This window comes from Rhinoraja longicauda, chromosome 31 (genome assembly GCF_053455715.1).
Source record: "Rhinoraja longicauda isolate Sanriku21f chromosome 31, sRhiLon1.1, whole genome shotgun sequence".
Taxonomy (NCBI): domain Eukaryota; kingdom Metazoa; phylum Chordata; class Chondrichthyes; order Rajiformes; family Arhynchobatidae; genus Rhinoraja; species Rhinoraja longicauda.
Genome location: NC_135983.1, coordinates 24129054 through 24143221, shown reverse-complemented (window position 1 = coordinate 24143221; position 14168 = coordinate 24129054). Strand labels below are relative to the sequence as shown.

At 49.4% G+C, this 14168-nt stretch overlaps 1 protein-coding gene across 1 annotated transcript in view; it reads left to right on the top strand.

The window, feature by feature from the left end:
- LOC144608287 (pappalysin-1-like) overlaps nucleotides 1–14168 on the top strand; it is a gene marked incomplete at its 5' end in the record, with an annotated part of 275710 nt that overhangs the window by 171454 nt on the left and 90088 nt on the right. The window contains 3 exons of the mRNA XM_078425903.1: nucleotides 5465–5648; nucleotides 9301–9511; nucleotides 12585–12752. Of these exons, the coding sequence (XP_078282029.1) occupies nucleotides 5465–5648; nucleotides 9301–9511; nucleotides 12585–12752 (563 nt within the window). The remainder of the gene's footprint in view (nucleotides 1–5464; nucleotides 5649–9300; nucleotides 9512–12584; nucleotides 12753–14168) is intronic.

The following is a 14168-nucleotide window of genomic DNA, read 5'->3' as shown; positions in this document are numbered from 1 at the left end:
GTTGCATAGCAACCCGCCTCCCGGCCAGGGTGGCCGCCATTGGTGGAGTGGGAGCATGTGGCCGCTGGCTGGGTGAGGTCATGTTGGGCGCCGGGCGGTAACGTCACCTTGTCCCGTATTTAGGAGTGAGATAGTTGCCAACCCCTAGACCTGCAGTGAAGTGGTGGGAGGAAACCGGAGCACCCAAAGATAAGCCACGCACGCGGGTCACGGGGAAAACGAGCAAACTCTATACAGACAGCACCGGTAGTCAAGGTCGAACTGGGTCTCTGGCGCTGTGAGGCAGCAACTCTACCGCTGCGCCACCGTGCCGCCCTAAGTGACGAGATCTCCATCCCTTCCTTCCCTGCAAATCCGTGTGCCCATCTAAAAGCTTCTTAAACGCCGTGTGTGAGAAAAGTAGAAGCAAGGGGTTGTGGAAGATGGCACGGCAAGCAGGCAAGAACAGACGGAAAGAAAACTGTGCATATTAAGTGTAAGAAAGAACTGCAGATGCTGGTTAAAATCGAAGGTAGACACAAAAAGCTGGAGTAACTCAGCGGGACAGGCAGCATCCCATTCCTTCTCTCCAGAGATGCTGCCTGTCCCGCTGAGTTACTCCAGCATTCTGTGTCTGCCTGAGCATATTAAGTGATGTGTTGAAACCACCACGACTTGGAGATAAATTATTCCACTAGCTCTGTACCGCTGTTCATGTGTTCAAAACACCAGGCAATTCTACAGGGGCAGTGAAAATTTTAATTCAATTTAAAACATGGTCAGGTCAGGTCAGGTCAGGTCAGAACGGATCAATCCATATTGATCAATTGACCAATAACTTGCTTAAATTAATTTCAGCTCAGACCTTTAAGTGACATCAGGAGGGAAAATGGAATTACCCATTTTATAATGAATTGGATTTAAACCAGGACTGGTAATGAATAGCGAAAGGACTGGATAGAGTGGATGTGGAGAGGATGTTTCCACTAGTGGGAGAGTCTAGGACCAGAGGTCACAGCCTCAAAATAAAAGGGCATCCCTTTAGAATGGAGATGAGGAGGAATTTCTTTAGTCAGAGGGCGGTGAATTTGTGAAATTCATTGCCACAGAAGGCTGTGGAGGCCAAGTCAATGGATATTTTTAAGGCAGAGATTGCCAGATTCTTGATCAGTAAAGGGGTTATGGGGAGAAGGCAGGAGAATGGAGTCGAGAGGGAAAACTAGATCACCCATGATTGAATGGCGGTGTAGACTTGATGGTCTATATGACCTAATTCTGCTCCTAGAACTTATGAACTTATGAATCTATGAATGGATCATCTTTGACGTCAAAAGGAAGCTTTCTTCTTGTCTGCGCGTTATTATAATGGATAATATTTTGGAGAATGGATCGCACACGCTATTACGGGAGCTAAATCATTCGGTCTAAGATAGACACAGAAAGTTGGAGTAACTCAGCGGGACAGTCAGCATCTCTGGGGAGAAGGAATAGGCGACTTTTCGGACTCTTCTTCAGACTGAGAGTCGGGGAGAGGGAGTCATGGAGATATGGAGGGGGAAGGTGTGAAAACGAAACATCAAAGGGGATGAGGGTCAAGGAATAAGTAGAATGGCTCATTGTTGGCTGATTGGTGCAGATTGGAATAAGAGGCGCTATGAAAATGGTGGGTTTACAGGTCTGTTCCTGTACTGAATGACTGTAATTAGAGGTGCCAACCATCTCACTCCCAAATACGAGACAATGTGACGTCACCGCCCCACACCCAATGTGACCTCACCCAGCCAGCGGCCACGTGCTACCGCTCCACCAATGGTGGCCGCCCGGGCCGGGAGGCAGATTGATAGGCAACCTCCATTAGGCGGCGCCAGGACCTCCGGGCCTACACCGTCCGGAGCTAAAATGTCGGAAACCTAGAGTGTCGGGACCTAAATTGTCCGGGCCTACAGTGTCGGGGTCCAAAGTGTCCGGGCCTACAGTGTCGGGGCCTAAAGTGTCCGGGCCTACAGCGCCCCCCCCAGGGCCTAATACGGGACAAGGGTGGTCCAGTACGGGACAAACCAATTTAGCCCAAAATATGGGATGTCCCGGCTAATACGGGACAGTTGGCAACCCTACCTGTAATGTTCCTTTAACCAGCCAGTGGATTTGAAGGCTCTTGCAGAAGCAGTGTTGGTGGTATAGTTCCAGAGTTTGGAAGCACCTGATGCAGGTAGTGCAGGTCTCAGAGGTATATTGGAGGACAATGATCCCTGCTACCCACTCGGCTGGTGATGTTTTACTAGCTTTGAGATCGTGATCTTCAAACAAAGATCATCTGTAAAGATCACAACCCCCTACTACCACCAAGACTACCCTAATCTCACTTTGTGATCCTTCCATGCACTCATTCTGCACTGCTGTTGTGCCTATGATCACAGAGGCCCCTGTTGTCAGACACGCAAGGCTTTTCCAGTCAGCTTGTAGCTATGACACAGATCATAGCTACAATCTCAGCCAAACCCAGACTCACCAACTAACCCGAGCCGAACAGGTGCAAAATGCCACATTCAATACAACGTGGTTTGAATGTTTAGTTTAGTTTAGTTTAGTTTAGTTTAGAGATACAGCGCGGAAACAGGCCCTGCGGCCCTCTGAGTCCGCGCCGACCAGCGATCCCCGCACATTAACACTATCCTACACACACAAGGGGACAATTTACACATGCACCAAGCCAATTAACCTACAAACCCGTACGTCTTTGGAGTGTGGGAGGAAACCGAAGATCTCGGAGAAAACGCACGCGGGTCACGGGGAGAACGTGCAAACTCTGTACAGACAGCGCCCGTGGTCAGGATTGAACCCGGGACTCCGGCGCTGCAAGTGCTGTAAGGCAGCAGCTCTACTGCTGCGCCACCGTGGCCACTTGTGTTACGAGCAGAATATACAGGCGCTTTGATTGTGAAGATAAATCATTTTGACCGTAAATGGTACAAGCCAAGGGACTCATCAGTTTATCCACATTTAACGGCCTGTCCCACTTAGGCGATTTTTAAGGCGATTTCACCCGACGACAATGACCATGACAATACCGAGTCAGGTCGAGATTACACCGTCTTCTGAAACATCGCGAAATTCCCACGCTTATCGATGCTTCTCCGGCGTCCTAATTTTCGCTGAAATCACTGACAAGTTGGTAATTACTTGAGAGTTTTGAACTATAACATCTTGCCCGGGTTACTAGAAAACCAAGCTTCATGGTAACAATAGACAATAGACCATAGACAATAGACAATAGACAATAGGTGCAGGAGGAGGCAATTCGGCCCTTCGAGCCAGCACCGCCATTGAATCTGATCATGGCTGATCATTCACAATCAGTACCCCATTCCTGCCATCTCCCCATACCCCCTGACTCCGCTATCCTTAAGATATCCTTAACAAGGCATAAACTGAATTTACTTCCAGTTTAGTAATAGCTGTATTAAGAAATATAATTGTAAAAGTGGTTAAATGGAACGCCCGCAATAAGCTACGATACCTGGCGACAAGCCAGCTGTCGACGAGAAATTTCGTACCTGTTGATTTCTCAGCGACGCGCCGAGATCTACTACGATTCTGTGAAGACTCCTCACGATCATGCCCGCGACACCCCGGCGAACTGTTGGCGACAGCCTAGTCACCGGCAGTCGCCCTTAAGATCGCCTAAAGTGGGACAGGCCCTTTACAGTTTGTCAAAAAGTGTGTCTATAAACCATCCTCAAAGAAACCGATGGGCACAAAGAGATTAATCTATCGTAAATGAATCGGAAGTAAAATATGACAAATGCTGTTTTTTTTGTGACGTACCGACCGACTCGAACCATCGGGTGACATGTGGGGAAGTCATTACTAAATCAGGGGCTGACCAGGAACGATGTTCCTTTGAAGTTCTGAAAGAAAAGCACTGTTGCCTTTGGAGCCCCGGAGAGGAAGATTTGCATGGGAATTCTCCAGTGGGCTGGGCACTGATACGGCGAGTTCTCTCTGGTGGTTTAATATCCTTCAAAGCTCTTGACATCTGAGTATGTTTGCACCAGGTCTTTCGAAGGTCGCACAGGGGATTGCTTTCACTGTCCACTGTCGTTTGTAAGTTGAATAACCCCTTTAATGGCCTGGCACTGTTGTGCTGTGAGTTTCCCTGTAGTTGTGGTAAAGGTACTTACTGTACTGGAGAAAGCGATATCGGCAGTGCATCCTTCACGCCGTCCGCGTTTAATTTGTACCTCTCCAACCAGCTCATTGGCACAGCGGGTAGAGCTGCTGCCTCACAGCGCCGGAGACCCGGGTTCGATCCTGACTATGGGTGCAGGCTGTGCGGAGTTTGTACGTTCTCCACGTGACCATCAATAGTCAATAGTCAATAGTCAATAGTGGTTTATTTGTTACATACACATAAATGTGTAGTAAAATGAAACATTACCCGCAGTTGAACAATAAGACCAATAAGATTAATCAATAAAAATGCAATAACACATACAATCACAACTAACACCAAACAAAAAGAAACATCCATCACAGTGAGTCTCCTCCAGTCCCTCCTCACTGTGATGGAAGGCCAGAATGTCTTTTTCTCTTCCCCTGCCGTCTTGTCCCGCGGTCAGGCTGTTGGAGTTGCCACGTCGGGGCGGTCGGGGCTCCCGACATTGAAGCCCACGCCGGACGGTGAAAGGTCCGCGGCCTATTTCAGGCCGCACCGGATGGTGAAAGGTCCGTGGCGGGCCGACCCAAGCCCCGCGATTCGGGGCGGAGCGAACACGCTGCCGCTGCCGCTGCCGGTGCTCCCGATGTCGGCCCCCACCCAGGGGTCTGCGGGCTTCCGACGTCCACGCGGCCCGCGCCGGAGCCTCCGGAGACGAATCGCAGCCGCTCCCGCAGCATCTGCAGGCAGCCAGCGCCGCAGGTGGTGAGTCCGGACCGTGGGCTCTGCGAACCAGAGACACAGGTGGTCCCAGGTGCATGGCCGGTGGTAGGCCGCAACGGGAACGGAGACACGACAAAGAACAAAGGTCGCGTCTCCGTTCTGGAGAGAGAATGTTACAGTTACAGTTCCCGTTCCCTCCCACCCCCCCCCCCCCCAAAACATAACATACAACACTACATCATATTAAAACTACAATTCAGACAAAAACAACAAAAAACACAAAAGACAGACGGACTGCAGGCAAACCATGTGGGTTTTTCTCCGGGTGCTCCGGTTTCCTCCCACACTCCAAAGACGTACAGGTTTGCAGGTTATCTGGCTTTAGTACATTGTAAAATTGTTCCTGGTGTGCTTAGGTCAGCGTACGGGTTGACCGGCGTGGAGTCGGTGGGCCGAATGGCCTGTGTCCGTGCTATATCTCTAAAGTAAAGTACAGTCTAAAGTTTCAAAGTTTCTACTCTGACCACGATTGCTGCTTATATGTTCAACAGTGAATTTATTTCTTACCTCCTTAATAAAAGTAGTGTTCTGAATTGTGTTTTGCAGTCTAAGCTGGAGATGACGGTCACCTGTAAGGACGGGAAATGGAACCAGCACGTTCCGTGTGTGCCGGTAGACTGCGGCATCCCTGACCAGTATCACGTCTACCCCTCCATCTTCTCTTGCCCTGAAGGGACCATTTTTGGGAGGCAGTGCACCTTCCAGTGTCGACCACCGGCCCAGCTCCGAGGTGAGGAAAGACCACTGTGTGAGATAGATCCAGCATGATTGAATGGCGGAGTTGACCTGAATGGCCTAATTTTGTTCCCATCACTTATGACTTATGACAATACATAATCACAATTGTGGCACGGTGGCGCAGCGGTAGAGTTGCTGCCTTTACAGCGAATGCAGCGCCGGAGACTCAGGTTCGATCCTGACTACGGGCGCCGTCTGTACGGAGTTTTGTACGTTCTCCCCGTGACCTGCGTGGGTTTTCTCCGAGATCTTCGGTTTCCTCCCACACTCCAAAGACGTACAGGTATGTAGGTTAATTGACTGGGTAAAATGTAAAAATTGTCCCTAGTGAGTGTAGGATAGTGTTAATGTGCGGGGATCGCTGGGCGGCGCGGACCCGGTGGGCCGAAGGGCCTGTTTCCGCGCTGTATCTCTAAAACGAAAAAAATAAATCTAAATCAATCTAGCCATTTAAGGTGTATACATGATAAGGGATGACATTTAGTGCAAGGTAAAGCCAACAAAGTCTTTATTGTTACCAAGCACTCAGCACGGTGGCGCGGCGGTAGAGTTGCTGCCTCACAGCGCCAGGGACCCGGGTTCGATCCCGACTACGGGCGCTGTCTGTACGGAGTTTGTACGTCCTCCCCCTGACCTGCGTGGGTTTTCTCCGGGATTTCCAATTTCCCCCCACGCTCCAAAGACGCACCGGTTTGTCGATTAATTGGCTCGGTATAAGTGTGAATTGTCCCTAGTGTGTGTGTGTGTGTGTGGGATAGTGCTTGTACACGTGGATCGCTGGTAGATGAAAGGACTGTTTCCGCACTGTATCTCTAAACGACATGGAACTGCACTTAGCAGTCGTTACCTCAATGAACCGCCGGTTAGATAACCAGAATCTCCAAAGGGAAAAGTTTATCACTGGAAAATCCTTTCACTTTCTGTGCCTGAGGCAACAGCCCACATCGTCAGAGCTGCCATTCTTACACTCCTCAGGGATAAAAGTGTCAGAGTAAAGCATTAGACTGGAAGCACTGGTCTGGTCCTGATTGATGCATTGCACAGAATGTGTGTGGATTTATGCAGGTGAATGACAAGGTCTCACCTCTCCACTAAAATTTTTTTTTAAAACAACCATCTGCAAACTCCGATCAGTCTATAAAACTGTTCAGCAAACTAAAAAAAACATCACTGGATCCAGCCCACCTCATCCTCCCAGTGTCAAGCTCCAGAGATGGCGAAGGAGTGAAGGGGTTGAATAGATAAAAAGATTTTTGGCATCCACAGGCCCATTAGTCAACATCGTGTTGTGAGTCTTAGCACTCTCTGCTCACACTTCCACCAACCTCTACGCAAGTCCAAGAATCTCTCACTCTTGTTTGAAGGTTTTATACACATAGTTAAACTTTATTATTTTTAATCTTGTTGCTCCCATCAGGATTGAACCGGGAGGAGAGAGTGAAAGCACGGCGCTTGCCAGAATCTGAATCAAGTAAAGTCTAGTTCTTTTCACAAGGCACAGACAAAACCGCACATCTGCCGCGGTCGCACGCAGATGTGGGAAGCAAGCAGCTGACGGGCACGCAGGAACACACCGACACGCACACACAAACACGCACACACACACACGCACACACGCACACACAAACACGCACACACACACACGCACACACGCACACACACACGCGCACACACACGCACACACACGCGCACACACACACACACGCACACACACACGCGCACGCACACGCACACGCACACACACACACACGCACACATGCACACACGCACACATGTGCGCACACACACACACAGGCACACACACACACACACGCGCACACACACATGCGCACACACACATGCACAACACGCACATACGAACACACACGCACACGCACAGAAACACGCGCACACGCACACACACATATGCACAACACACACATACGAACAACACGCACGCATGCACAATACACACACACTCATGCATGCATGCAGTACCTGCACTCACCGGCACTCACGCACTCACAGCACCCGCACACATACACGCATGGGCAAATACATTTGCACATAGCACGTGCTTGCGCACACAAACACACAACATGTACATGCACATATGCACCTGCTCACGTACACACATGCACATGCATGCAAACACACAATGCATATAAACACATGCACACACACATGCATACCCAGACACGCACACATATACATGCACATACACACACACACACACTCATGCACACACATACACACACACATACATGCACATACACACACACATACATGGACGCACACACACACATACATGTACATACACGCACAAACCCTCACCTTAAAGCTATGTCCTCTACAGTCGTAGGGAGAACGTGGAAACTCCACACAGAGACATAGAAACATAGAAAATAGGTGCAGGAGTGGCCATTCGCCCGTTCGAGCATTCAATATGATCATGGCTGATCATCCAAAATCAGTACCCCGTTCCTGCTTTCTCCCCAAATCCTAACACCCAAAGTCGGAATCGAACCCGGTTCTCTGGCGCTGTGAGGCAGCAACTCTACCAGCTGCGCCATCCTCTTTCTCTTGAAACTCTTGTTTTTTTCCTCACCGATGCCGCCCGACCTGTCGTGTCTTGCCAGCATTTGCTGGTTTTGGCTTCACTGTCCCAACAGCAGCAGCACTATTTGGCTCTTTACATAATCGGCCGCAGCGGCAAAGATTGGCAAACAAGTTCAAAACGCATCAGGAGAGCAGAGGTCCACGTTGCTGATAAGGGGTCGGCCATTTTGGACTGAGATGAGGAAAAATCTTTTTCACCCAGAGAGTTGTGAACCAGTGGAATTCTCTGCCACAGAAGGCAGTGGAGGCCAATTCACTGGATGTTTTCAAGAGAGAGTTAGATTTAGCTCTTGAGGGCTAAAGGAATTAAGGGATATGGGGAGAAAGCAGGAACGGGGTACTGATTTTAGATGATCATATTGAATGTCGGTGCTGGTTCGAAGGGCCGAACGGCCTACTCTTGCACCTATATTTCTATGCTTCTACGCTTCTAGGACGGGAGGGGGGGAGGAGGGAATGAAGAAGATAAGCCACGAGTTCCACAATCATTCTCGCTGCAGTGAGGTGATGGTTTTTTCATCCAGTGAGTAAGACATTGAACTGGTCTGTTGAGATTGCACATTCCCAGTCAGCTTCTGTGAACAGTACATTGAGTAAACGTCTCCCCTTCTGCCCCCCCTCTTCCCACCCCACGCCCCCACACACGCTAAACGTTCTGTGCGGAGTCAAGTGCGTCATGCTGACAAGTTACTTTTTGGAATGATTCAGGCTGGAGCAGTAATAATAATCATGTGTAATTTTAAGAAAGTCGCGGACAAGTTCTGCCAACAGTAACAAACAGCCCGAGGTTCAAGAGGAGAAAATGGGAGGGGAGTTTGTGTGAGTGAGCGTCTTTAGATATATTCTGCGCTGTAAAACAGTGTTTAGTTGTGGTTTGTAAGAGCGTGTACAGGATACTCAATTTGAGGGAGCTGTGAACACGTTGCCTTCCAAACTGGCGTGCCAGCAATTCCAACAGAGTTGCTTCAGTTTCGTGTCGACCAGGTTTCGCGCCGTGCCAGCAGTGGCTCTTGCATTTGGACTAATGTGGGTTTGCTGTTCTGCAGGGACCAATAACACTCTGGTGTGCCTGGACGATGGGCTGTGGTCTTTCCCCGAATCCCTGTGCGAGCTGCTGTGCCTGTCTCCCCCTCCCCTGCCCAACGCCGACCTCCTGAGCCTGCACTGCCTCCGAGATGGCCACAAGGTCGGATCGTCCTGCAAGTACAGGTGCAGCCCGGGATACTACGTCCCCTTTAAGGCAAGAAGGACAAGGAAGTAAGTGCGGCCATCTTGTCATCGTGTGGGTACATGTGCGTTCGTGAGCGCGCATCTGTCCATGTGCGTTCAAGAGCGTGCATCTGTACACGTGCGTTTGTGAGCGTGCATCTGTACACATGCGTTCGTGAGCGTGCATCTGTACACGTGCGTTCGAGAGCGTGCATCTGTACACGTGCGTTTGTGAGCGTGCATCTGTACACATGCGTTCGTGAGCGTGCATCTGTACACGTGCGTTCGAGAGCGTGCATCTGTCCATGTGCGTTCGTGAGCGTGCATCTGTCCATGTGCGTACGTGAGCGTGCATCTGTCCATGTGTGTACGTGAGCGTGCATTTGTACACGTGCGTTCGTGAGTGCGCATCTGTCCACGTGCGTTCGTGAGCGTGCATCTGTACACGTGTGTTTGTGAGCGTGCATCTGTCCATGTGTGTTCATGAGCATGCATCTGTCCATGTGCGTTCGTGAGCGTGCATCTGTACACGTGTGTTCGTGAGCGTGCATCTGTCCATGTGTTTTCGTGAGCGTGCATCTGTACACGTGTGTTTGTGAGCGTGCTTCTGTCCATGTGCGTTCGTGAGCGTGCATCTGTACACGTGTGTTTGTGAGCGTGCTTCTGTCCATGTGCGTACGTGAGCGTGCATCTGTCCATGTGCGTTCGTGAGCGTGCATCTGTCCATGTGCGTACGTGAGCGTGCTTCTGTCTACGTGCGTTTGTGAACATGCATCTGTCCGTGTGCGTTTGTGAGCGTGCATCTGTCTATGTGCGTTTGTGAGCGTGCATCTGTACACATGCCTTCGTGAGCGTGCTTCTGTCCACGTGCGTTCGTGAGCGTGCATCTGTCCATTTTTTTTGTTGTTGCATGTTTGCAGGAAGGAACTGCAGATTGCTGGTTTTACACCGAGGATAGATAGACACAGAATGCTGGAGTAACTCAGCGGGTCAGGCAGCATCTCTGGAGAAAAGGAATGGGTGACGAGCTTAGTCTGAAGAAGGGTCTCGACCCAAAACGGCATCCATTCCTTCTCTCCTAGTGGATAACGTAGAACTAGTGTTGACAGGTGATCAATGGTCAGCGTGGACTCAATGGGCCGAAGGGCCCGTTTCCATGCTGTATTTTTCAATCAAATATAAAATTCGAAAGGGAAGATCATGCAAAATGGCAGATGGCTATCCAGCAGTTCAAACTAGCACTCAAGACTGATATTTTTTTTGCCTTCATTTTCAACAAGGAATGAAAGTCGCTAAACTCGCTGGACTTGAGAAGAATGAGTGGGGGACCTCAGTGAGACTCACCAAAGGGGGAAAGGATGGATGTGGAGAGGATGTTTCCACTAGTGGGAGAGTCCAGGATCGGAGTCCACAGCCTCAGAATGAAAGGATGACCCTTTAGAAAGGGGATGAGGAGGAATTTCTTTAGTCAGAGGGTGGTGAATCTGTGGAATTAATTTAAGATGGAGATTGATAGTTTCTTGATCAATGCGGGTTGTGTGGAGAAGGCAGGAGAATGGGGTTGAGAGGGAAAGATAGATTAGCCATGATTGAATGGTGGAGTAGACTTGATGGGCCGAATGGCCTAATAATGCTCCTATTGCTTCACCTTGCACTAATCCGTATTCCCTTATCATGTATCTGCACACTGTGAATGGCTCGATTGGAATCACGTATTGTCTTTCCGCTGGCTGGTTGGCACGCAACACAGAAGCTTTTCACTGTACCTCGGTGCTTGTGACAATGAACCAGACTGAACTGACTAAACAGGAACAGGAGTCTGAGCAGGCTGTAAAACAGGGCAGTGATTCCTTCTCGGGGGGCCTGGTGTGACAAATGTTTATACCCTCTGTGCCATTGATCCCCATTGCATGATGACATCAATTTCTTCGATACCTACAGAGTGGATCCCTTTTGTGAGTGTTTACATCTGAAAGTGAGCTCAGAAGCCGGGTAAAAGTGTTGGAGTTACAAGCAAATAAATAATTCGGTGCTTTCCTTTTGAGCAGCTCCACAAGAATTCAGAAAAAAACAAAACACACTTCCTTGCGTACTAACGCGGTGCCCAGCGCTGTAACGTTAAAACTATTACAAGGAAATCACATTGTTTTTGGCAGCCGGATTGCAGGCTCCAATGACGACACCTTATTTGGCTCTTGCGACCGCCGACAACTTTGACGTTTTAATTAATATCCGTCACCCGTCAAGAGAAGCACTCTCAAGATTGCTGCAAATGTTGTGCCACCAAAGGAGGACAAGCGGATCACCTATTTCCGCAGAGGATAGACACAAAGTGCTGGATTCACTCAGCGGGACAGGCAGCATCTCTAGATGGAAGGAATGGGTGACGTTTCGGGTTGGAGACCCTTTCTTCAGACCTGAGGGTCGGGGGTCGGGGGGAGGGGGGGGGAAACGAGAGATATACGCACGGGTAAGGTGTGAAGAAACGAGAGGTCAAGGAAAATGGACGCAGATCCAGGGAAATGTAGAGCAGATCATTGTTTTAGATAGGTGAAGGTGACGACCAGGGTGTACAATGTAGACATTTAATGCAGGAGGACAGTCGGACTTGGTGGGAGAACCGGGATGGGGGAGGGATGGAGAGAGAGGGCAGGCAAGGCCTTTCTTGAGGTTAGAGCAACCAATATTCATCCCGATTGGGTTGTACGCTGCCCAAGAGGTGCTACACGCGGGATTCTCGAAATGGTGAAGAGAATGCTCATTCCCATTCTGTAAAAAACATTAAAATTAATTCAGCACGCTAATAGCCTTGCTGCACAATAGGATAGAAATGAATCCTCAGGGAGATGATTGACTAATGGCAGCTGTTTCGCACTGACTGACGTTCAGTCACGGTGCGCACTTAAGAAAGCTCATGCATATTTAATTAAATGCATATATGTAACGAAACCGATAGATGATCTTAAATCACAACCCAATTCCTAACCCTTAATCTACACCCCTCCCTCCCTCCCTCCCCCGCTCGCCCCACTGACTTGGAGATTATTATTTATTCCACCTCTCACTGCGGCTTTCAACGTTTTGCGAACAAACAATAACTTCTCACAACCTTTAACTGTAGGCGGCACGGTGGCGCAGCAGAGGAATCGCTGCCTTACAGCGCCGGACACCCGGGTTCCATCCTGACTGCGGGTGCTGCCTTTACGGAGTTTGTCGGTTCTCTCCATGACCAGCATGGGATTTCTCCAGGATCTCCGGCTTCCAACCACACTCCAAAGATTGTGTACAGGTTTGTAGGTTAATTGGCTCTGGTAAAATTGTAAGTCGTGCCCTCGTCTGCATAGGATAGTATTAGCGAGCGGGGGCCGGCGGTCGGCACGGACTTGCTGGGCCGAAGGGCCTGTTTCCACGCTGTATCTCAGCGGGACAGGCAGCATTGCTGGAATGGGTGATGTTTCGGGTTGAGACCCTTCTTCAGGCTGACAATAGACAATAGACAATAGATAATAGGTGCAGGAGGAGGCCATTCGGCCCTTTGAGCCAGCACTGACGTCAGTGAAAGTGGGCGGGACAGAGATAGAATGTAGTCTGAGACAGTAAGACCGGTGGGAGAACTGGGAAGGGGGAGGGGATGGAGAGAGAGGGAAAGCAAGGGCTATTTGGAGTTAGAGAAGTCAATGTTCATACCGCTGGGGTGTAAGCTACCCAAACGAAATATGAGGTGCTGTAAGTCCAATTTGATTTTTTAGGTTAATTGGCTTCTGTAGGATGCAAAACTGGCATAACATAGAACTAGTGTACACGTGACATTTTGGGTCGAAATAGTCTGAAGAAAGGGTCTCGACCCAAAACGTCACCCATTCCTTCTCTCCAGAGATGCTGCCTGACCCGTTGAGTTACTCCGGCATTTTGTGTCTACCTTGTGACGCGTGACCTTTGGTCGGCGAGGGCTTGTTGGGCCAAAGGGCCTGTTTCCTCACTGTATCTCTAAACTAAACTAAACTAAACCAAGGACCTGTTTCTCTGCTGTATGTGTTAAATATTGCTCTCTGTCTCAAAATGATTTTGTGGCTTTTTCAGAGGCAGATAGACCACTGGGCGGATTGGAAATAGGCACAAATTACTCCACAGGACTCCTTGGACTAGTGCAGTGTATATATATTTTAAGAGAATGATTCTTTTTTTATAACCTCAATCTTAATTGAGGTTCAGGCAACCGACCCATCCCACCACAAGCAGCGAGCAGTCCTGAACTACTATCTACCTCATTGGTGACCCTCGGACTATCCTTGATCGGACTTTACTGGCTAAACTCCTGGGTGCTTTCAAGGAAGAGTCGCACCCCGGCCACTCTCTCTTCTCCCCTCTCTCCTCGGGCAAAAGGTACAGAAGTGTGAAAACGCACACCTCCAGATTCAGGGACAGTTTCTTCCCAGCTGTTATCAGGCAACCGAATCATCCTACCACAACCAGAGAGCAGTGCTGAATTACAATCTACCTCATTAGTGACCCTCGGACTATCCTTGATGGCTTTCTCTTTCACTAAACGTTATTCCCTTATCATGCATCTATACACTGTAAATGGCTCGATTGTAATCATGTATTGTCTTTCCGCTGACTGGTTAGCACGCAACAAAAACTTTTCACTGAAGATAGACACAAAAAGCTGGAGTAACTCTGCGACACAGGCAGCATCTCTGGAGAA